Source organism: Engystomops pustulosus, chromosome 3 (genome assembly GCF_040894005.1).
Source record: "Engystomops pustulosus chromosome 3, aEngPut4.maternal, whole genome shotgun sequence".
NCBI classification, from domain to species: domain Eukaryota; kingdom Metazoa; phylum Chordata; class Amphibia; order Anura; family Leptodactylidae; genus Engystomops; species Engystomops pustulosus.
This window is the reverse complement of record NC_092413.1, coordinates 45053144-45077682: the sequence shown is the minus strand read 5'-3', so window position 1 is coordinate 45077682 and position 24539 is coordinate 45053144. Positions and strand designations below refer to the sequence as shown.

General features: G+C 37.7%; 1 protein-coding gene across 2 annotated transcripts in view; it reads left to right on the top strand.

Annotated features, from left to right (window-relative positions):
* SLC24A3 (solute carrier family 24 member 3) overlaps window positions 1-21151 on the top strand; it is a 243400-nt gene extending 222249 nt beyond the window's left edge. For both annotated transcript variants that reach the window (XM_072140635.1, XM_072140636.1), the window contains exons 16-17: window positions 7591-7656; window positions 9452-21151. In XM_072140635.1, coding sequence (XP_071996736.1) covers window positions 7591-7656; window positions 9452-9604 — 219 coding nt within the window. In that variant the 3' untranslated portion in view covers window positions 9605-21151. The remainder of the gene's footprint in view (window positions 1-7590; window positions 7657-9451) is intronic.
* The last annotated feature ends 3388 nt before the right edge of the window (window positions 21152-24539 follow it).

The following is a 24539-nucleotide window of genomic DNA, read 5'->3' as shown; positions in this document are numbered from 1 at the left end:
CTGTAAAATTGCATAACTATTCATCATACAAACAATAACCTTTAATTGCAGAAACTAGACAACCCCTTTAAAAGTCTCCTGCATTGAACTACAAAGTGACAACATTCATTGGAATCCACAGCATGATAATGAGCGAGTGTAGCCAGCATGCCGTCTGCCTAGTGAATCACAGATAATATTACAGCAGAGCCCAGCTGGGAGACCTGTTACACGGAGTTTTGTTTCCTGGCAATGTGAATTCCTTGGCCAGTGTTTTTTCCCCAGGGCAGCTTTCTATGATGCACAAAGGCTACTTTCATGTAAAAACCATTTTGTATATCCAAGAAAAGAAACAAGTGAAGACAGATTTATCTGAAAGTTAGTGCTTGTGCTCACAATCGTTGTGTTTATGTGCATAATCGTTGGGTTATGTGCATAAAGCAGCTAAACAGTGAAGACAGTCTTGAACTCCAGTAGACTTAGAATTTGGCAGCTAAAAAAATGGAAACATTTTGAAATCATTAAGGCCAAACCGCTTTTTGTTGTACAAGTTGCAAAAGTGTCTAAAAACTGTCTTAAAACACCATAATACATGTGGGTCAGTGTGTTTGAGACAGTTTTCTGGTGCAAATAAGAGATTGTAATCCAAAATGCAAAAGCACCGCTGAAGCTTACCCCTCACTCCTGAAGATGTAATAACTGTGCACACATGGGGAATGAACGCCGTCACTATGCAGGGATGATTGCTGGCAGAGTATCCACGTGAAGATTTAGAAAAAGCAAAGACCATCCAGCACCATGTTAAAAGTTTCCAAAGCTTTACTCTTCAAACATTGAAAGCCTTTAGCATTTCGTATTAGCACGTCTAGTTGACGCGTTTCGAGCCATAAAATAGCTCTTAGTCATAGCACGACGCAGAGTCATTTGAGAAATTAGAGATTTCTGTCATAAACAGAGTGATAAATATGCCCCATTGTCTCTTCTGGCCAATATGTTTTCCAGTATGCTACCTTAAATAAGTCAGCTTGCTTGACATCAATGTCTGACTTTCAAGAAGCCTATTGGCATAATAAGAAATAGAATCCCAGCTGTGGAAAGTGATGTTTACATGTCATTGCATCTCATCAGCGCAGCATAGGAAATTGGTTTGGCTAATTGAGAAACCATAAGTGTAGTTCAGCCTTTAAAGGGCACCGTTTCAGGTGTAAGAAGTCCATGCTCTGCTGGAAAAGGAATACACAAATATGTTTTCCAGGGTAGGGGGTAGGAAAACTTTGCTTTCAGTGCTGCCTTAAATAAAGAAGCTTCCTCTAGATCAATGTCTAGTTATCTGTCTTCTATAACTTCTCTATTTTCTATCTAAAAATTTTTCCATTTATATATCTATCTATATATCTTCTATCTATCTTTTATCTATTATCTACCCATCTATAAATCAATCTTCTATCTCTTCTACTGTATCCACAGTATGTATCTCTCATATCTATCAATCGATCTTCTATCTAGCTATCTGTATATAATCTACTTTATATTTCTGCATCTAGAAATCTATCATCTATCTAGAAATCTATCATCTTTTATATTTATCTTCTATCATCAATCTACCTATCATCTACTTAGATTGATGATAGAATTCTCCCTCAATTCCATATTGCACATTGCCTTACCATTAAAGGGGTTATCCGGGTTTAAAATTTTTTTTATGGCCGGGCTGGGGAGGGCTATTTAAACATAATAAACATGTACTTACCTCCTCCGGTGCTGCCGATGTCCCGCGCCGCGGCCCGTCTTCTCCGTGCGCCGGTTTCAGTACAAGGGCGCACAGGGAGCTTCCGGCCGGATGCTCACATGCGCACCATCTCCCAGCGCTTACAACGCTGAGAGATAGGGACGGATGGGAGGAGCCGTCCACAACGCGGACCGGAAGCTCCCTGTGCGCGGCTTCCGTGCCCCTGTTTGTTTACAGGGGCACGGATCGAAGGGACCGCGGCACGGGACATCGGCGGCGCCGGAGGAGGTAAGTCCATGTTTATCATGTTTAACTATCCCTCCCCAGCCCGGCCATAAAAAAATTTTTAAACCCGGATAACCCCTTTAACTACATAATGTAAGTGCAGTGCTAAAGGGAGCTATCTTAGTGAATGTGACTGTGGATAAAATAGTTTTATTTTGGGGCGCCACTTTTAGTTTTCCCTGGGGTCTGCACCCATCCCTCCATTGATCAGTTGGCAGGATCCAGAACTACGTGCCCTGTGTAATGGCCTCTCGGCTTTCATTGACTTTGATACAATCAAAATGTGCATTTGGCTTTATATCTGATGAAGGAAATGATAGCTTTTATATTCAGTGTAAAACAAATAGAGAACACCCGCTGCCGTACAGTCCAAGAGCAGAATCCACATCACTGAGGAGCATGACATGATTTCCTGTGTGAATGACTTCACCATACAAAACTTTAAATGAGACTTGCCAATTAGATACGGATACAATCGTGGATTTTTCCAGCTGTTTCACACGGCTCTGACCTTTAATTTATACAGTAGAAAAGAGGATTTTAATATACAAACTGTATAAATGTGATGGCAATGAATGGCGTATTCCAGCCTTTAGGACCTAAAATTATAGAGGTGACGAAGATAGGGGGATATTACATAGTGTCCTATATGCAGGAAGCATGTTATAGAGCAGGAGGAGCTCAGTGGATTGTTTAGTCAAGAAAGCTGCTCTTTCAGTCATAGGCTGCTATCTCTTAAAGCAAACTCATAGACGGAAAGCTGTCAATCACTCATAGGACAAACTCTATGACCTCAATTGTAAGAAGATTGTAAAAACCCTATGACACTAAAATGCATTAAGATGAATGTGGACAAAAAGATTTGGGGTCTCAGCTCCTTAAAAAATAAAACATGACTATCCCTACTAAACAGCTGACTCGTTTCATTTTTGTCCGAATCGCGTCAGCTGTTTAGTAGAACGTTTTATTTAGGCAGTCTAGTCTCAAGCCTCGATTGATGGGAATCAGCTGTATTAGACAAGTGGCTGAGCTGTGAAGTAACTCCTACGAAAAAGTATTTTCACCATTAAGATGAAAGGACAGCAATGTGATCGAAAAATTCACTACCGTGGTCATGACTGTATTTGCAGTCATTTTTCAATTCGTTTTTAAACTTGGACAATCTCTGTTTAAAGGAAATTTACCATCAAAATACATCATGATAAACCAGGGGCACTTGCTCATAGATCCAGACACTGTGACTGTAATGACACTGTGTGGTAATCTTCTTATATTTTTTATTCATGGTCTCCTTTCTTCTAAAATCAACTTTAAAATTACGCTAATGAGTCAGAAGGGCCCTAAGGGATTACCACAACCTTTCCGCGCTGTAGCTTTACAGGCTGTTAACTTCCCCTTCTCACTGTGTGCTGAAACTTGTGATGAAGTGATATTACATCAGGTGGGGGGGTGCTGAGGGAGCAGAGGGGGAGGGCAGACGGTGTAACAGCCTGTGAATCGACAGCGCGGATAGGCTCTGGTACCGACTTCTAGAGTCTCATTAACAAATTTTTAAAAGTTGATTTTAGAAGGAAGGATTCTCATGGTGCCTGGATCTATAAGTTAGTGCCCCTGGTTTATCATGACAGATTTTGACGGTAGATTTCCTTCAAGTAATGAGTGAAAAAACTGTCTAATAGCCTGAAAGAGAAGGCCAAGGGATTATATTTACATCTTCCATTTTGTGGATTTGCTTTGCTAGTTTGTAACATTCTAGCAATATTTAAATAGAAAACACGTTTAATAAAATAATTAAAATCTGTATGCCAATATTTTAATAAAAACACCAACAACACTTAAGACTTTGGCACTATAACAGTAAGTTCTTTGACAAAAAAATGGACGCATAGTTCTAGATGATTTTTCAATTCTAAGCTCCACATTTCCTTTTAATTTGTAGAATGTTGTAGTTTTTCCAAATAAAATAAATCTAAAATCCCATTACAATAGTTATAGTGTAGTGTCATAAATAAAGCAGAAACAAGCAAAGGCCATATACACATAATAGCTAAGTCACACTTTACAAAACAGGGATGTTTCATGAAACATTTGTGATACTGCCTTTGCTTTTTTTGTAATTTTGGAAAAGAGAAGGTATCTTACATTTTGGGTTTGGCTGTCATTTTTATACTCTTTTGGTAACTAGTATTATAAAAGAAAATATCAACTAGAAATGTAAATTTCAGGGGCTCGGGACATATTTTTGTGTATGTTGGTTCCCCAACCCTTCCTTGACAATTATTTTTCTGAAGAGGTGTCTAGAAGCAACTTGCTCTCCTATACCCATGGACAGCACATTTACCCCATACCAAACAAGCATGGACAGGAGGTTAAGTCACACTCTGACCCATGAAACTAAAAAGCCCATAAGGTTTCTCTTCTCAATACAGAACCCGTGAATAGAAGATCCTTCAAAGTTTTATAATTTAAGACTAAAGGGTCCTTCGTTCTCATACAAGCCAGCTAGTAGTCAAAACTTTTTTTAAAAGGTATCTCCTGCTCACGAAGAACTTGTGTTACGTGGACACCCATTGGTTTAAATGGGTGTCCATTATAGCATAGTAGGGATAATACACGTCACTCTATGTACATTACACATCAGGTGCTCAAGTCGGTTACAACACCATCCAGATAGTTTTATTAAAACTTGGCACTTCTTATTAGGCAAATTTTTTATAATAGTATATTTTATTTTAGTGAATGTAGAATGGCAATCCAAAATTACATGCAACGTTTCGGTCTAGACACATCAGACCTTCATCAGGCACTGTATAGGAACAGAGTATACAAATAAATTAAAGGTAGGCAATACAAATAAAGTATGAACACAGATAGTAGATCGTAAATCAGAAATATGAGACATAGGTATCATGTTGTATCACCGGACTTACCGCATTGCAAGGTATACCGACTTTAAAGTAAAAATGCGGTGCTTTGACCGCTAAGGCACGAAGAGCAGAGAGAATGAGCGGGTACGTCCACTTAGAAAGAATTGCACTGGTGTTCTAGTGTGATCGCCGGAAATAAGTACTAGTGGCCCGGAGGTGACGTTCCGGCTTCTATTTTGGCTGCATGTGTTCCAGCGTGGAACACAAGTTAATATCGAGTGGGCCTAGCAATCGTGCAGAGAACGGAGATAGAAATGAACAAAATAGAAAATAAGTAGACTGGGAAAAAAGCACTGAATTCTTACTTTCAACCCGATATAACTTGCAATCCAGTAAGTATATATATATTCTCATGTTGCCTCCATACCATGTATGTATTTTAACAAAAACATGGACATGCACAATATATGGACCTCCTCCCACCCCTGGATGATTGTTACTGATGTTTTTTCCTGATGGCTCTCTTCTATTGGTCCTATTTAGGCCCTTACTCTAAGATATGTAAACTTTGATCCTATATTATTTTGTCAATGTTTGTTTACAGCTATATGTACCTACCTCAGATACCTCGTGCTTCCACCAGCACCACTGATACTTTTGTCTACTACCTTATGGCGATACAACATGATACCTACCCTGTTTCCCCAAAAATAAGATAGTGTCTTATATTAATTTTTGCTCCTTAATAGGCACTAGGTCTTATTTTCAGGGGATGTCTTATTTTTCCATGAACAAGAATTTACAATTATTGTTGGAAAAAAATCAAGATTTATTAATATCCTGTAGTCCTGCCATCGCATACATCAGCATATAATTATGAATTCCACCAAGAAAGTCTTGTTACTCTCTGTCCGTGTACAACAATCTCTGGTACATTTTCAATCCTGGTATTTATGCACAAAACGCAAGATTTTTTTATTTAACCATGATGTCAAAAACTTCCCAAACATCCTTATAACTCTCCGAACTCTGAATTTCATGCCAAATTTCTTGTGATTCCATTTCTATTTGCATCATTAGCCCCAAACTCTCATGTTTAGCACTTTCTTTCATTAGCCCCTTCTTGTTCAGGCACCTGCATGTAGCATTTGCAACGCAACAGTCAGTGTTGTAACCTTTTGCAGGACCTACTACTGCTATTGTATGGCGTGCTGAGAGCTGCAGCAATGGCGGCCGCTAGGTCTTATTTTCAGGGGAGGCCTTATATTTCTAAGCTTGAAAAAAATTGTACCAGGTCTTATTTTCAGGGGGTGTCCTATTTTCAGGGACACAGGGTATGCCTCATATTTATTATTTACTGATTTGTATACTCTGTTCCTATGCAGCGTCTGATGACTTTGAATGTAATTTTGGATTGCCATTCTACATTCACTAAAATAAAATATACTATTGTACTATGAGAATTTGCCTAATAAGGAGTGCTGAAACTATCCATTATAGCATAGGCACTACATGAACTCTATGGGCTTTTCAACAACTATTCTTCACTATCTAAATTCTCTACCATCAAAGAGGGGGTTCCCTGAAAACAAGGATTGTTAAAAAAAACTCATGTCAGTTACTATTGAGGTTTTTACTATTTTACTTTTGAGGTTTTTGCTCCAAAGTGGTTGTAGACCACTACAGGTCTCCAGGTTCTGGCTCAATATTCGGCTGTAGATTCTTTTTTTTTTGGTATGTGCAAAACCCTTTCAGACCACTGGATATTTTCTCCTCAAGAATTAGTAGATAATTATTTCTAAAACCGGTAGATGTTGCTAGTGGCAAGACCTAATACACATGGTTAATGTAAGAAAGATTAGTGCTGCTTTAGAACAGGAGCCCACATTATATACAGGTTTAGGTAAATCCTGTATACGAGTATATAAAAATAATGAAGATCAGGATAATGCTGAATAGTATCCTGGTATAAAAACAAGGAGAAAAGAATTTTTGACTTCATCCCAAAATTCTCCCAAAGTTATGCGAATAAACTTGTATGACCTGTATGTGGAAAAACTGACTCAATCCATTAGCGTCCATTGTATACAACAGAAACTACTTCTCTGTGGATGTTGTCTCATCATTCCTAACAACTAGACCTTAAGACTCACTTTCACAACTTCTCCAGAACACAATGTTACCTATTTATTTGTCAAGCAGAAAAAAAGTTACTTCATGTCGTCATTTGCTGCTGATCACATTCTGAGTTTTTAGAAATACAGAACAAAATTATAGGTTTTCTTATTGTGAGCTATCTGTGGTAGTGATTTATTTAGTACTAGAAGGTTAATTCATTTTAGGTTAATGTGAAAATTTTGTTACCCCGATACTCTGATAGGGGTTGTCGATATATTAAAAAACCTTTATATATGGCTGCGGGAGCATTGAAAATAATAAACAGCATATACTCACCTCTCTTCCTGCTCTTGTTCAGATGCAGCATTAGTTTCAGACAATAGTGGGCAGGGGCTTTGTTCAGGATGGCACTGTAAACCCAGCAGTGATGACGGGCGCAGGGAGAGAGGTAAGTATATGCCTAAGACTAGGCCAAGTAGTTGTGTTTTTTTACAGCGCGTTTAGAGCACAATATACACACCCCACCCCTGAGGATTTTTACTTTTGTAAATAAATTAGATAGTAAATATATGTAAAAAATGCTAATTATGTCTTGTTATACTTTTATTACAGATACATCTTAACAGTAGGGGCCTCATATATTCTGTGGCTCTGCTTCTGGCATCCTTGTTTGTCGCGGTATGTATTAACCCTCTCCATGATAATCTATTCTGAAGATGTTTAGACACACAAGAGCAAAGTCGGTTCAACCTACTGATTTTGGCTGGACCAATGGGGGTTGTCACAATTGTCCTCTGACAGATGATGTCGGGAGAAAGGAGGATCAGTTGGGATGAACTTAAATGTTTTGTCCTTATGTGGCATAAGTCACCAGTAGAGTTTTCTGGTAATCAATTACTGTCAACCATAATGTACAAAACCTAAACCTCAGGGATAATGAAGCAATTTTCGTTATTGGCATTCTACTAATAACAAGCCTGCCACTTGGCCTTAAAGGGAATCTGCCATTTAAATGAACCCACCCAAAATAAAAACTTAATAAAAACTATGATTAAAAATCATGGCTACAATGTTAAAAAAACAGTTTGTAATTTTATATGCAACTCACCGAAATTGAGTCTAATGATATTAATGGGGTCCTGTATATTAAATTTTACTTGCATTGCCCTGTCTCCTTGTTCCTGATTGGCAGGTCTCACTGCTTAGGGACCATCTGCCAATTTTCAACTACAGAAAGTTATTAGGGGTAAAAACATAATGGCCCACATTTATTAAAGTGAAAAGAATGTGCAAACTGCTTGCACATGTATTTATAAAGTGTATGCAACAGTTTTGTGTGGCGGCTGTACTGTGTTCGACAAGAAAGAAAAAAGTTACACCCAAGGAGGAGTGTTAGTGCTTAGTTGGAGTTTGCACCACATTTATTACTGACGTGCACCACAATTCTGCAGCATAAACAAGTTGCACCAAAAGAAAAATGGTGCCCACTTCCCGAGTAGTGGCGGGGGCGCCAGATTAATAAAGAAAGTGTGCCAGTTTTGATTAATCTGCCGCACTCTGTACACTCCACAGGCAAACTGCACTGATTTAAAGACTGTACTAGTTTTATAAATATGGGTCACTATGTCACATGTTTTAAACTGTGCCTTGCTGGAACGTTGAGAGTGAGTTGTTACATCATTGAGCACTTCATGTCATGTGACCAGGGTGATGTGTTCTAAGGTCTTTTACCCAGTAATATTAACATCTACCTCAAATATATATCTGATCACATGAAATCACTGCATCTCTCCATGTAGGCATAGGGAGGAGTAGAAGTCCATTCTGTGTGATCAGATACATACATGGGGTAGATATTAAAACAACTAGGTAAAGGAGCTTAGATGACATCACCCAGGTCACATGACATGAAGTGCTAAATAGTGAGGCATGAGGAGGAGTAGATAGGAGAAGCTGGCCAAGCAGGACTGCTCAGTAACATAACAAAGTTGATTTTATGGTAGATGTAAGGGAAACAATTTCTAGGGTGCCATTTAGTTAAAATATGGGCTCTATAGGAAACTAACTGTATTTGTGAAAAATGAAGTCATCTGCTTTGGGCAATTCCATACACTTTTGAGTTAATCACAGGGCTTTATTTTTGCTGGTTGCCCATAGCAATCAGCAAAAACATCTAGTTGCATGGTCTCTCTGCAGTGACCCAAAGGAGAAATGAAGCATAACACAATCACTTATAAAAATAATGACTGCAGTAAACGGCAAATCTATATTCCCATTCAGTTCAATTGCGTTTGAACAAGACTCATCTTCTAATCAGGACACCAGACTAGTCTTCTAACAAAGCCAGAAGACTTGTCTTCGAACCAGGCCACCAGAGTGGTCTTCTAACCAGGCCACCAGCCTTATCTTCTAAACAGGCCACCAGACTTGTCTATTTTGCTGCTAAATTAAATGTATTCTCCCTCTATTGTAGGTCTGTGGTGTGCACCTCAACAAGTGGAAGCTGGACAAAAAGCTAGGACTGACATGTTTATTCTTGTATAGCATCTTCCTGTGTATCTCCATTCTCACGGAATTCAATGTTTTTACCTTTGTGAACTTACCCATGTGCAGAGGAGGAATCTGATCTACCACGCAGACATATCAAGGACAACTTCATCTTACTTTTTGGTGCAATACAAGGACACGACCCTCGCCATGAAATGGTGACGCACCTAGAGGTCGTCAAGTGTATCCCGGTCACTGTTGAGGGGAATTACTTCTTCCTAATGTTCCCTATTCTGTCCTATGGGGACATTTTCTTCGTAGTCTATTTTGTGTTTTTTCTTATTGTCTGAGATTCCAATATTGCTCAAATGTTCTCCTTTTTGACAGTGACCAGGGTTTTAGATAAAGGCTGCTAACTGGCCCAGAGCCGGCCCCAATCATGTCTGCTACAAATTCTTCTATGTAAGTTATTTGGTGAAGAACTTCATCTAATTTAAAACTAGAGATTTTTAAACGTTGCCGAAGAATGAAAACGATTCATTACCAGGAATTCGTTATGAGGAGAATCAAGGGATCTAAGCCCTTTCCCATATACAGATGGAACAACCTTGGATGAACCCAGTGGATAACTGTACACATCTGAAGCAAGGACACAGACTGACATAAGAACTTTTCAAGAACACTAAGTGTGTTAACATTTTACGATAAAGAAAAAGAGCGCGGGAGAGAACTTTTTATACAATGAACAAATCTATTTCTTAAGATGGTAGAAAATGGTAGATTTGTAGAGACAGTATCAGTCTGTTCTCGTAATTACTGCAGCCAATGACGTAGTCAGAAGGAAAGTCATTGGATGCTCTTTAGTTGTGTGTGTCTAGTGCTGGGGATGCTGAACAATGAAAGTCAATGCAATAGGCTCATTGTTCAGTGCTTTAAATGGTTCCTTCTAAACCCACGATGGCACCTGAAGGTCTGCTATCTGCTCTCTCTAGTCTGCCTGGTAAAGTATTTTTATAAACATAGCTTCATAGTAGGTAACGTCTACTATGTACGCAAGTCATAATAATTTGCTAATTCAGTTATGGACACTGGTTTCTTAAAAAGAGGCATATTTTGCACAAATGCTTTTTGATGATACAACAAAAAAAAAGATTTTGAAGTGTACACTGGATGTGGCCATATTGTATTTACAGGTTAAGCAAAAGACCTCATAGTATGGGATCAACCAAGGCAGAGAATATGCATCCAAAAACCAATTCTAGTTTTCACAGACCAGCCATTTTTGTAGTATAAAGTTTTAATTTATTATGCATGTACAGAGAGGAAAATTATTTGAAGAATTCTAGAAGTAGTTTCTATAAGTCGTGAAAGCTGCCGTTAATTCAGGGATTTTAGAGGAGGACATACGCACTGCAATGCTTATTTTTGTAAACATATTATATATATATACAGCTATTTCATTGTGGTGCATTGTCCTGCATATTTAATATAGCAACTAATACACAGTTTATTGATCGAGAACCATGTGGTTTTCTTTAAGCAACCTTCAATGATATTCTTCCAGAACCCTTTATCATTCCTTCCAACCAGCTAAAATGAATGTTTTATTGTAAATAGAGAATTTTAATGTCACTGTGCACTCTAGAATATATATATATATAAATGTTCTTCCTTCAAAAGGCTCCAAAACAGAAATGACATTCAAAGGAGATAACCTAAGGTGAGCAGAGATAGCACTGTTTTGGGGGATTAAATGACATTTTACTTCATTAGTTTCTCTAACAGCCCTGTTAATTATCAATGCCAGTTCCTAATTATTCTGAAAGTGTAATATGATGGTAAATCTAATCTACAAGATTAAAATTCAAACATATAATAATAATAAAACTATAGGGAAAATAAAGGAGTGGAAAACCCCAGGGGGCCAAGACAAACCTAAAAAGAAGACTAAAGGAAACAAATACTTACTGTATTGGCTCTCAGTTCTAGCATTGCTTTGCTACTGCTGGTTTTGGGCCCTGCACCTGACCAGAAGTTCTGGGGGATCAAGGACCTGTTTCATCCAATACCTAACCTTCTTGGACACAGGACATCACTTATGTTTTTCAGGGGACTTCACTTCCTGTGCTGTCCCCTAGTCCACCTGGATTGGCTCTCAGTTCTAGCATTGTTTCGCTACTGCTGGTTTTTGGCCCTGTACCTGACTAGAAGTTCTGGGGGATCATGGACCTGTTTCATCCAATACCTAATCTTCTTGGACACAAAACATCACTTATGTTTTTCAGGGGACTTCACTTCATGTGCTGTCCCCTAGTCCGAGAAGGCCATTCATTGGATAAAGCAGGTCTCATGAAACCCCAGAATTCTTGGTCGGCACAGGGCCCGAAACCATTAGAACTGGTGTGCAGCAGAAACTGGGAGCCGGAGCAGGGTAAGGACGTTTCCTCTTTTTTTCTAACCCCTGTTTCCATGGGGGATTTCCATATTCATGGAAAAAACCCCTTTAATTATTTCAGCTATAATGGATTGGTTTCTTGTTACTTTGTTGCAGAACTGTCTTCATTAAAAGCAAAAACGAAGGATCGGTAGCCAGGAAATTTGGTTTCCAAATTTTCTTCAATTGGTGTAATTAGGTTGGTTGGTATGGGAGCTGCACTCTTTGTATTTCCACTAGCTTTATAAACCTCCCATTTGCTTTTTACATCGTTTGGAAGACTTTGGTGTTTTATTACCTGAAGTTATTACATTTATCAGTATTGGTACCAAATATTAAAATCAGTGATGACTTGATTTATCACTTTAGTTATCAGTAATAGTAATAGTTTACTGTTAGCACTGGTTTAGGGATAGAGCTAATGAGTTGCAATTCCCTCATTAACTTCGACCTGTGACACCATTTAGGAATTTCTGCTTTATGTTCTATACATCCATTATTGAAATCCATAAGCTGTGCTGATTTTGTGCTATTTATCTAATGTTATTCTATGAAATGCATCACACAGAGGCAAACATTGGGGGCCAAGAAGACAAATTTGAGGTTGACCATCATACCTTTGGTAGGGTTCAACATTAGGATAACCAAATTCTTTAGGTAGCTGTAAATAGTGATCTTCCTTTACTTATACACATACATTCTAAGTAAGTCCAAGCATGCATATCTTCATACCAGGGAGAAGGGAGTAAGCCACTTTCAGAAATCAGTTTAACATGCCTGGTTCTTTCTTTCACGGCCAAAAAAACATTACATCAGCCAACATCACAAACATTACATTACATTACATACCTACATATGGTCAGTTAGCTCCACCAAAAACTTTTGGTTTTGAAGATTTTGGTCTAATGTGCCTGGTAACCTTTGCACAGAAACTGCAGTGTTGCAAATCCAGACACTTAATACCAATTACAGCAAATAGCAATTTTATCAAAAGGTCCACACTGCACTGCGGGTCACATAACATTGTTATGGTCTAGCGGCCTCAGTTACAGGTAGGCCTTGTATTGCATATGTAAAAATGCTGCACATCTTTATTCTTTCCTACATTTGACTTTCTAGCATTGTACATTATTCTTTTCATATCTGTTTTAATTTAAATAACTATGACTTAAAGCAGCGGTATTAGAAAAATCAGGAGTTTCATTCATGTATTAGCTAAATTATACAAATACCTGTGTACAGTAAGACTACAGATGATCCTAGAGACCTTTGTTTCATGCATAGAACACATACATCTATGTATTGCTATTCTAGAGGCAAAGGGTAAACTAAATAAAATAACCTCATATAGACTTTTATGCAAAGTCAGTTTGGCCTAGAAATTTTAACTGGTTATCGAAGATAAATAAAAGAAACAGAGACAATTAAAATAAATTACATTTCTTGTTGATCCACTTTGCTGGGTTTTGTTAACTTGGCCTGCAGTGATGACATCACATACATCCATGGGGTGACGGGCCTCAAGGAGGGTGGAATTTAAAGGGAACCTATCAAACTCCTGACAAATCTGCTCCAATAAATACATTTATTCCACTTGAAATAACAATTCTGAAACATATTTTTCACAATTCTGTGTTCCTCTGAATTTGTATGAATAAAACTTAATTTTGCCATTCTGCTTGTTAAGGGGATGAGACCCAATATCATTAATGACATGGGGACAACACAGACTTGGTGAACATAATTTTCTAGGAATAGCACAATATAGAGCTAGTAGATATGTTCCAGAACTGTTCTTTACTGAGGAACAGACTGTTTAGTAACTTTTCATACCACTCTTGAAATTTGGTCTCTAAGTGAACTTGGATTCTTGCCCTATGGGTGTGACACACACATTTTTAATAACATGACAAATTGGGGATAAATATATTTGAGCTATTAGGGGTATTTAATTTTATTTTTCAGATTTTTTTGTAAATTAAATGTCTGTTTTGTAGGAAAATCACAGCAATAAACACCACAAAAATGAACCACAGATATTCACTTAGGGTCTAATTTTTAGCAGGATACCTTAATTTGTAAAACTTATTTTCATATTAATTAAAAGAAGGCATTGGTGAGTGTAGATACTGGCAATAGAACAATAAAACTGCACCAAGAACATTTTTAAAAATAAATCCAATACATTTTTGGGGTAAAATGATTCCAATATACTGTAGAAAAAATAAGTGGGCATTATTTAATGCCAACTAATCATTTATGTAACAATATTCTTTAAATGATTTTCACTTTTAGCTGAATTGGTTGCTTTTGTAATTTAAGAATATATTGAAAATAACATTTAAATAGTGTATTTAGTGCACAGAACCTAATTTTATACAGTTTTTTAATGTTTTAAAATCTTTATGAAATGAAGTTGTTAATTAAATTTAAAAAATATTTGGGTCAGGTACAGTGGAGGATCTGTTAAGATTGTTGTTATTGCCTTAACAGTGTTAGTGAATAGGTGAATAGTACTTTTTAAAAAAAATTAACTCCCATGGTTTTGCTGCCAAATTTTAACATACATGAAGAATTTAATTGACAAAAATAAGTCTAAATCATGTCTTTTTGCGTTTTTATTTTGAAAAGCTAATTTTTTAATTTTATTTTTATTGAGGTTTCATGTTTTTAAACATATAACATTATACAGTATCAAACTATACATATTATGTATCTCATACAAAATGTGCATAATATTCCTCATATAAAAGCTAGTTTTAAATGAGTTTTAAATTTCATGTTCGATTTTAATGATGTCAAGTAAAAAATAAAGCAGCCTAAAATATTTAACATTAAACAAATACATTTAGAAAAAAAGTTAGTCTAGGCATCATGCCTTTTCCAGTATTAGGGTTCTTTTGGTCCAAAATTAAACAAAAAAGTTTATGGGCATGTTATATTGGATATTCTAATGGATATTAAATATTATATTGAATATTCTTTTGCATATTCTACGATACAAGGACCCCATTACGGCAGATGCTAATGCTCTTACATTGGTGCCACATGCCAGTCTAACTGAATTTAAAAATAAGAAGTGTACACAGTGTTTAACGCAAAGGTTACTCTACACATCCATGAGTCTTCACGATAGATATCGCTGGCGCTCAACCCTAAGAAAAAATTAGACGCTTGGTCTCATTGACGTTCATTATTCCATATACAACTGCAACACACTTTGACTCCTGATGGTGTCTTCATCAGGCAGATGAGAAGTAAGCAGTACGTTCCTCCAACACTTATCTGATAAAGACTCCAGTCCGGCATCAGAAGTGTCACAATTTTTATTTTGAATAAAGACCATTGATGAGACATACACTTCTGATTCTTTCTTGGTATGAAGCGCCAGAGATATCTACCCAGAAGACGCATGGATGTGTAGAATAACCTTTGCATTGAAGCTTCTTATTTTTAAATTAATTATATTATCTATAAACCAGATTAACTAATTTTATTGCCAGTTGTTTTAAACTATTGTTTAAAAGTGATAGATTACATAAATTTGCAAGACATAATTAAAAAATATAAAATATACCCCTGGCTCTGCCTATTTAAGGCTGCATTCAGACTAACTTGTGCCCGCCGTACCGTAGCCGCACGGGAAAGGAGGAGGGGGTGAGCATTGCTTGCCCCTGCCCCTCTCCATAGGGATATATGGTGCACAGCATGTCCTATCTTTTCCCCGGTACGGAACTGTACGGTGCCGCACTTGTGTACCGTACCCCGCCATGCGCCCACCTATGGGGATGGTATATACAGCGGCCATATATACGTCCCCCAACAGTCATGTAAATTCAGCTTAACGATGATCATGGAATCCACCTATCCAAAATATTTACTCGATACTACCAGCCACCAATATAGCCATTCTTTTGAAATGGTTAGAAAAAGAAGCTCCCAAAAAATCAGGTAGACAATTTATACAAGTTACTAGAGGAAATAGAAATAGAATAGGTAAAATAAACAATCATCACTGAGGCACAACAAATCTGTTAGGTGCCATAGTGGTCATGGGGGAGGGGGGTTATGGATGAGGGATGGGGGGAGGAAATCAACTTGTTTGACATCTTAGATTTTGTATGCAAAATAAAATAAAATTTTAAGAAATCAACCCCAGTTGACTACCACATGATCAGTGATCCTGAATAATTGGGATCCTTTCCTGAACATCACAGACAGCACGCTCCTGGGATATTTTTTACTTCTTTTTCATATAGGCCCATCTTAGACATAAAATAAACTAAAGTTTAATTGAAATACTTGTCATAAACAAAATATAAAATGAAAAATTATATTAAATATTTAATATATAATTTAAATATATAATATTTAATATTTTAATAGGATCTATCTACATATAATAAATATAATTTGGGTGTTACGGTGGTTTGCAGTTGACTTATAAGGTATTTTCTCAGTTATATATTACAAAGTATACAATAGTACACATGCTTCCTGTAAAAGGTACTCCAGGTCATACTCAATAAATATAGATTTAACTAATTTTCCTATTTGTAAATTAACTTTTTTTTTTAAATTGGCTATTTATCAAGAGCTTCATAGCAAAATATAAAACTCCATGCTGCATAGAAGGAAAATACAGCTGCTTTAACTCAATAGAAGTGTCACTGGATTGAACCAGACTCATATTTAAACCCATTTTCACTGATTTCTCTTTGTCTTTTTCATATGATTTTTAATTGTTATTATGGGTTTTGTTCACTTAATTTATGGGTCAACGTCATAATTTAAACTATTATAGATTTATGTAAATAATTTCTGATATGGAGGATAAAGGGATGTAATGAAACCTTCATGTATTGATATTGCACAAGATTTGTTTGACATTCGTTAGTATGAATTCTTATTTTTGTCTTCATTATCCTGTGTGATGTGAAATTGTTTATAGATGTTTGAGAATCATTTGTCATTTTTGTCCATATCCTCAATTATAGACTGAAATACATTACTCTTAGAATATCTCCCAACTATCCTTATTTTCCACAGAACACTCTCATTTTGGTACTTGAACAGGATTGTGATTGTATCGGTAAAAAAAAAATTACAGTGTTGGGTTTCTGATTTATTTAAAGGGAGTTTCCACCTTTGGTCTGCACCAACAAATGTGTTAGGAAATTGCCGGAATTGCAAAACAGTACTGCAAAGTTATTAATTTTGTTAAAGGGTTACAGATGCAGCCTATTATGTTAACATAAAAAAAAACTGGTTTATGGGATGAATTATATTAGGAATTGCTTGTTATGCATTTTATTGCTAATTGTACATCCTACATGTGTAGTTCCAATGGCAAAGCTCTGAACTAAAGAGTAATGATTGCTTTAAAGCATAACCAAACTTTTTAGCCAATTAGCTGCCATTATCGGGTTACAGAAATGCATGTATGTTACGCTCATGTGACTCAACTTTGACTATAAGGAGCACATTGTTAATATCAATAAGAAGGCAGCCTATGATTTCACTAAGAAGAGCCTATATTTAAGAGGTTTCCCAGGAATACTGGAAAACCCCATGGTGGTAGGGCTGCCTAAGAAAACCAAGATGTACTAACCCTGTTCTGGTATCTGCTGCCTACGATGCCCTGGTCCTCCTGGGACACTGATGGCACAGCCTGCTTTGGTCAGTCCGTGATCTGCTCGGAATACGGGATGTCACTTGAAACATAAGAGGAAGTGAAATCTTATATTCTAAAGAGGACCCTGGTTGTCTAGATTGGGTCTCAACTACAAGACATTGCTTTCTGATACTTCAGAAGGGACATCCCATACCTCGAGGCCACGGATTGGTCCGAGTGGGTCTCATGTCTCCAGCATTGGCCCATCAGTCAATGCCAGAGACGTTATAGGAACTAGATACCGGATAAGGGTTAGTGGCTATTTTTGGTACCTATACCCACACATGGTTTTCCAGAAATTCTGGAAAACACCTTTAACCTAGTGCTTCATGACTAATATACATGAGGCCTTATTAATATTCATGAGGCACTGGTTTCCACTGAACTGATAGGCTGCATTTTCATAGCTATTACAACGCTATTGCAGCGCCTCTGTGTAGGGAGTATGTACATTTAGATTTAAGGGCTTTATGACAATAAGAAAATTTAAAAGGTTACTTTCATTGGGACAACTTTAGGGTTTTGTTTCTGTTATTACCAAAAAAAAAATTTTTTAATTATTTTTTTAAAAAAAGTTAGTTTGTCTAATTTTTCACTCTTTGTTTTATTGCTTTTTTATGCTCATTAATGTACACTCCGTACCCCATGTGGACAGGAAGAAAACAGAAATGTAGATATTTTTTGCTTATTTATTAAACAAGGAAAACTGAAACGTTGCCATGAAACAAAGAGTAAAAAATTAAAAGGGATCTGAATACTTTCTGTACCCACCACTGTATAAACAATATGAAGTGTTATCGGGCAGAATAAGGGACGCTATCCGACAATGACTGACCACAGAAATCGGCTACTATAGAGCCTGCAGAATTCTTACCCATCAACCTCAGTGTTTACAATAAAACGGAAGGAGGTTTTCCAATGATAGACCTCTCACCAATTGTCAGAATTGAAGGTCTTTGTGGAAACAATACCTACAACATATGTTTTGTAGGTTCCTTGTACATAGTACTGCTGTGTGTACATATGCTGCCCAGCAAGGCATGAATATAGTACAGGTCTCTGTGGAGTATCAATTCTCAGTTGTGTTACTACAGCTCAGATCCCTTTGGTATGTATCAAAGATGAGCTCCAGTTACCTGCCACTACCCTGAGAATGGAGCTGTTTCGGCTGTTGAGTTGCAACCCGATTAATGAGTATCTGAGTGTCGAATTCCCATTGATCTGAGATTGTCAGTCTATACTTTGTTCATTTCTCGGCCAACCCTTGGCACCTACCTTTTCACTGTCCAGTGGTGACTACTAGGAGAAACATATATCATCAGAATACCTTCTTATCCTAAAGGTGCAGTCCAACATAGGTGCATAACCACAATAACAACATTATCGCTCTTCAATAGAACATCCATTTTCCACTATTTATAGGCATGGTGCTGTGAATTATTTACTGTATATAAAGCTAACAGGGTGACATAGAACATCGAATATCGAGTAAATAATTTTTTATAAAAATAACAAAAATGTCAAATTAATCCAGTTGTGATTGTATATTTTGGGATCACAGATGACTTTCTGGTTGCTGAGTATTATAAAATACATTGTTTGCACTATTGGTATAAGTATTGGTATTTATGACCCGCGACTGTAAAGGGTCTCAGTGATGAAAACTAAAGAGAGGGTATTGGCCAAAGTAAACACAGGATTCCAGCTTCTATTTTTTCCAAAAAAGTAAATGTTAAATAATTGAGAGTTTTGATTTGTTTGCTGTGAAGCAACACTTCCACTTATATGTGTGCTACTCATTTATGGTTCCTTTCACTTAAACTTTTACTCTATTGGGGTTTCAGTCAAATTGACAGCACATTTTTTTATATTTATAAATATCTTTTCTTTTAGTATCAAATTCCCAACCAGCCAACTTTTATTCTTTTTTTAACACATGTCATTGATGCTAATATTAACTAATTAGAACTTACCTTTTATGTTTTTGAGATGTAGGTTTGAAAATGAAAGCACTGATCTAATTGGCTGAGATGCACAATCAAAATGTGTAAAAGACACATAAGGCCGGTGGACTTTACTACTTTATGGAATTACTGTGTTTTACTAATATTATGACAATTGATGTTTTATTTTTACTTAAAGGACATCTACCACTAGGATAAAGGATTGTAAAACAAACACAAAGACCTGCTGGTGTGTGACCCCTTTGGCAGGATACACTCTTTATTAAGCTTATTATGCCCTTGTTTAAAAAAAAAAGCTTTAAAATTATGCAAATGAGGCCGAGGGGCTCTAGGCATCATTGACACCTATGGAGTCATTAGCATAATGTTAAAAAGTTTTTCTTGTAATAACCAGGGCATAAAAAACTTAAAGAAGAGGAGATCCTGCCAGAGGGGCACGCACCTACATGTAAGTGTACTTAGTTTACAATCCTTGATCATGGTGGTAGATGTCCTTTAAAGGAAATCTAGCATTTGTTTTTAAGCATTGTGAACCAAACACCCCTTGAGAATGCTGTAGCGACACTGATGCAGAAATACATCTTGTTTAAGCCCTGACTTATGTGGCTTTGCTCAAAAAACAATTATGAAATTCAGGACCTTGGGAAAGCTGTGTGCCGGCTGGCTGCCGTACACAAACACATTAGTTCCACATACACAGGAGCTGCCTGAACTGTCCAGACAGGGCAAATCAACCTGAGCAGGATGACCCATACAGAGCATCTGGGGGATGGTGCAGCTATTGACTACTTCTGCCTGTCAGGGGCAACACAGTGATGACTTATTTTCAGTTCATGCTGGGCAGGACAAGACTGGAGCAGTGCATAATTAGGGTGAGGAGAAGCGCCAGAGCAGCCACATGAGTGACAGAGCCTCATTATCATAGTTTTATAATTGTTTTTTTCAGCAAAACCACTGAGTTCAGGGATTAAACAGGCTGGCATGCCATGGAAAAAATAACATCAATAATCTGACCAGTGAGATTACTGCTTTGATTTTCTATCCTTCTCTGAAAATATAAAGTATGGTCTCTGACTGGTTACTCTGGTTACACAACCTCTACATTTGTACATTAGTGTTTAGTATTAAAGGGATTGTCAACAATTAGAAAACATGAATGATTTCCTCCAAAAACAGCACCTATCCACAGCTTGTTGGTGGTATCACAGATAACTTCCAATCATAGCCCTGATCTGCCATACCAAACACTACTACCCATGGACAGACGTGGCACTATCTGGAATGAAAAGAATTATAGGTAGGACTGCATCTTAAACCATCACAACTTTGTTGTACTCCTCAACCGCACAATGATGACAATGATGCACAGTTTATATTAAAGACTTGCAATGAAACAATAAAAGTGATTTAAAGACTGAATGATCATAAACTGTACAAAATATTAGAAATGCATTTACATAGGATGTAAGTAAAATTGAAAACCAAAATGTCTAGTTACCTTGTGTGCTGATATAATGTGTGTTTCTTTTATTAGAAAATCTATCTATAAAATGATACATTTATAAATAAATATGCAGTGTATGTAAATAGTGCAATAAATTTTAGAGAGACATATTCATCCTCTTAGTGGATACTCCATGAGCGTGTCCTATGTTATATATCAATGATGGATTACATATTGTAGTATTAACACTGAAGGATGAGAGGGATGAGCTATTGCCATAGGGCAGTGATGGCGACCTTTTGGAGATAGAGTGCCCAAAGTACAACCAAATCCCACTTATATGTTACAAAGTGCCATCATGACAATTCAAGCAGTAACTTATCGATCCCTGCTGTATCACAGGTTTCAATCGATTTGGTGTCATGATTTCACCAATATAATAGAAAGATGATGGAGAACTTGGATTCAGGGCACCCTGAAGAGGAACAATCAGGTTTCCCAGAGCAGGAGCTCCAACAATAATCTATCTCTATCCACACCTTCTCGTTCATCCTGTAGCCCTGTCACCCAAGGATGTTGCTTTAAAATTGTGCCAAGCATGGCACGTGCTGGGCTGTATTGCCCTGAAAGCCCTGAGTCCTGTCTGGCAAACTGTGCTGGGGTGAAGGCCTGGGTGCCCACAGAAAGGGCTCTGAGTTCCACCTCTGGCACCCGCCATTACCATAGGCGGCTTCAGATTATTTCAAATAATTCAGATCATTTATTCTTCTTGACAGTAGCAACATACCATTCCATTACTGGACAGCACCACCATGCCTGAAGTGATTGGGTCTAACTAGCAAAAAATGACTATATCACAAAACCATAACATGACTGTTAACACTGATACCAAGGAAGGAAGAGAGACAGCAACCCCCACCTTCAAAAGTAAATTCTGATATAGTTGATGCTCGCAGCTGATGATCCTAGTGTTCAGATCCACCATAAGTCAAACAATATGAAAAAGCCACAGCACCAATAGAGTGAAAAAGTTGGTATTTTATTCGCCTGAGCATAACATCTGCAAGGTTTCAATTCCCCATGAATGTTAGTGAAGCATATTGACTACGATTCATGGGGAATCGTAATGTTGCATATTGAATGCTGTGGCTTCTTCGTATTGTATGACTGGTAACACTTCCATGCCTTGGCTGGGCAACAACACCATGCAATGACACTACCATACCATAACTAGAAAAGTTCATACTGTGACTATGTAACTGCAATCTCATAAAAAACTATATCATGATTAGGTAACACAATCATGCTGTGATAATACCCCCATACCCTGACCATATAACAAAGCCATCCTGGAACTGGTGAAAAAGGAACCTGTCACCAAATTTTCACTAATAAACCTAATGACAGCTAAAATGTTTTAAGCTAAAAAATTCAAAGTGTTTACCCCTAGTAGATGAACTTTGTAAACCTACCAGGCAACCTACCAGAAGGAGCAGCAAGTCACAAAGGGTGTGTGTTATGCATGCAAGTCATTTTGTGACCCATGTCTCTGGCATCTCCCTCAATCCCTCTGGAATGAGGGAGATTCCGGAATAACACACTAACTTGCATAAATTACATACGCCCCATATGACTTGTTGCTCCTTCTGGTAGGGCGCCAGGTAGCTTGACAAAGGAAGGGGCAAGGCAGGTGGAGTCATCGTCACACAGGTGCATGGCTTGTTACTCATAGAGTAATCAGAGATGTGTGATATAATGAGCCATGCACCTCTGTGACCATGGTCAGATTTTTCTCCACTGTAAATATAGAAGCTTTCTATAGGATGACAGCAAGCAGAGATCTAGAAAACCATTAGTAATTGATACAGAAAGTATATTGGAAATTTGTATAACTTTTCATCATTCAAACAATAACATTTATTTGCTGAAATGGGAATACCCCATTTTTCGTTATCTAACATGCATCACTATCAGAGATGGGCAAGTATGCTCGTTCGAGTATTAAGGTACTCGAAACGGCTCGTTGCTCGGACGAGTATTTCCCCTGCTCGAGATCGAGCATTTCATTAAAAAAACACAGTGAAGAACAGTGAAGAATAGAATAAAAACAGTGAACACAGTGAACACAGGATCATTTAAGTGAAAAACACAGTGAAAAACACAGTGAAGAATAGATTGCAGATGTTCGGCACATCTGCTTACTTGTCGGGAGATACGCGCGGAACGGTGCGAACAAAATAGTATTTGAAGAACAATATATATGTGTGAAGAACACATTGAAGAACACGGGGAGCAGCACAGAGACACCGGGGAGCAGCAGCACGGAGACACCGGGGCAGCAGCACGGAGACACCAGGGCAGTAGCACGGAGACACCAGGGCAGCAGCACGGAGAGACATCGGGGCAGCAGCGCAGAGAGATCAGGGAGACTTCAGTGGAAGAAGAGGAGCGGATCCCGGGACAGCGTATCTCCGACAAGTAAGCAGATGTACCAAACATCTGCAATCTATTCTTCACTGTGTTTTTCACTGCCTTTTTCACTTAAATGATCCTGTGTTCACTGTTTTTATTCTATTCTTCACTGTTCTTCACATCTGCTAACTTGTCGGGAGATAATATACGTGCAGAACAGTGAAGAATAGATTGCAGATGTTTGCATACATCTGCTAACTTATGAGAAGACATTCTTTTTCAATTAAATAACACATTTTATTCCCGAACCATGGTCCCTTTGAAAAATGCTCGAGTCTCCCATTGACTTCAATGGGGCTCGTTATTCGAGATGAGCACTCGAGCATCAGGAAAAGTTTGTCTCGAATAACGAGCACTCAAGCATTTTAGTGCTCGCTCATCTCTAATCACTATATATGGCTATAACTTTTGAACACTTTAACTTACCAAAGTGACTTTAAAATTTTACTTCATGTTAGTGGTACATTTTGGTTTATATGTTTTGTTTGAATGCACTGCCCACATGCATTGAGAACTGCAATATCACTGTCTTCTGAGGGGATCCCAGGAGAGCAACAAAGTATCTGCCACCTCCAACTTTTTTTTCCCGCAGCAGGACTTACCTCAATTTTCAGATGAAGAATTGGTGCCGCCATCTCACTCACTGGTGCCATTTTCCTCCCTGGCTGCAAGCCTTTCTACTCAAAAATCCTAGACCATCATCACAGTCAGTCGTTCCTGCTGCAGCCTTTGGCAGCATTGAGCGCCCGTAGGCTGGGAGTCAGTCCAGAAAGCAAAAGGCCGCTCTTCAAACCAGGCCAGGAATGCACTTCTGAACAGAATGACCTCTGCCGTAAAGAGGTTTATGACTATTCCACCAAATTCAGGTCCAGCTCTTAGGAAACTTAGTTCATTTCTTTATTGGCGCACATTTAAAGACATTCAAGTTGCACACTGATATCAAAAATGTCAACCCGTTTCAGGCAGATGTACTGCCCTTAATTACGATTATTGCACTAGTGTGGATCAACTCTTTATAAAGCGTCCAGTCACATGGCAAGAAGCAACCACTCCCTTGCAACATACAAACTCTAAACATATTAAAAA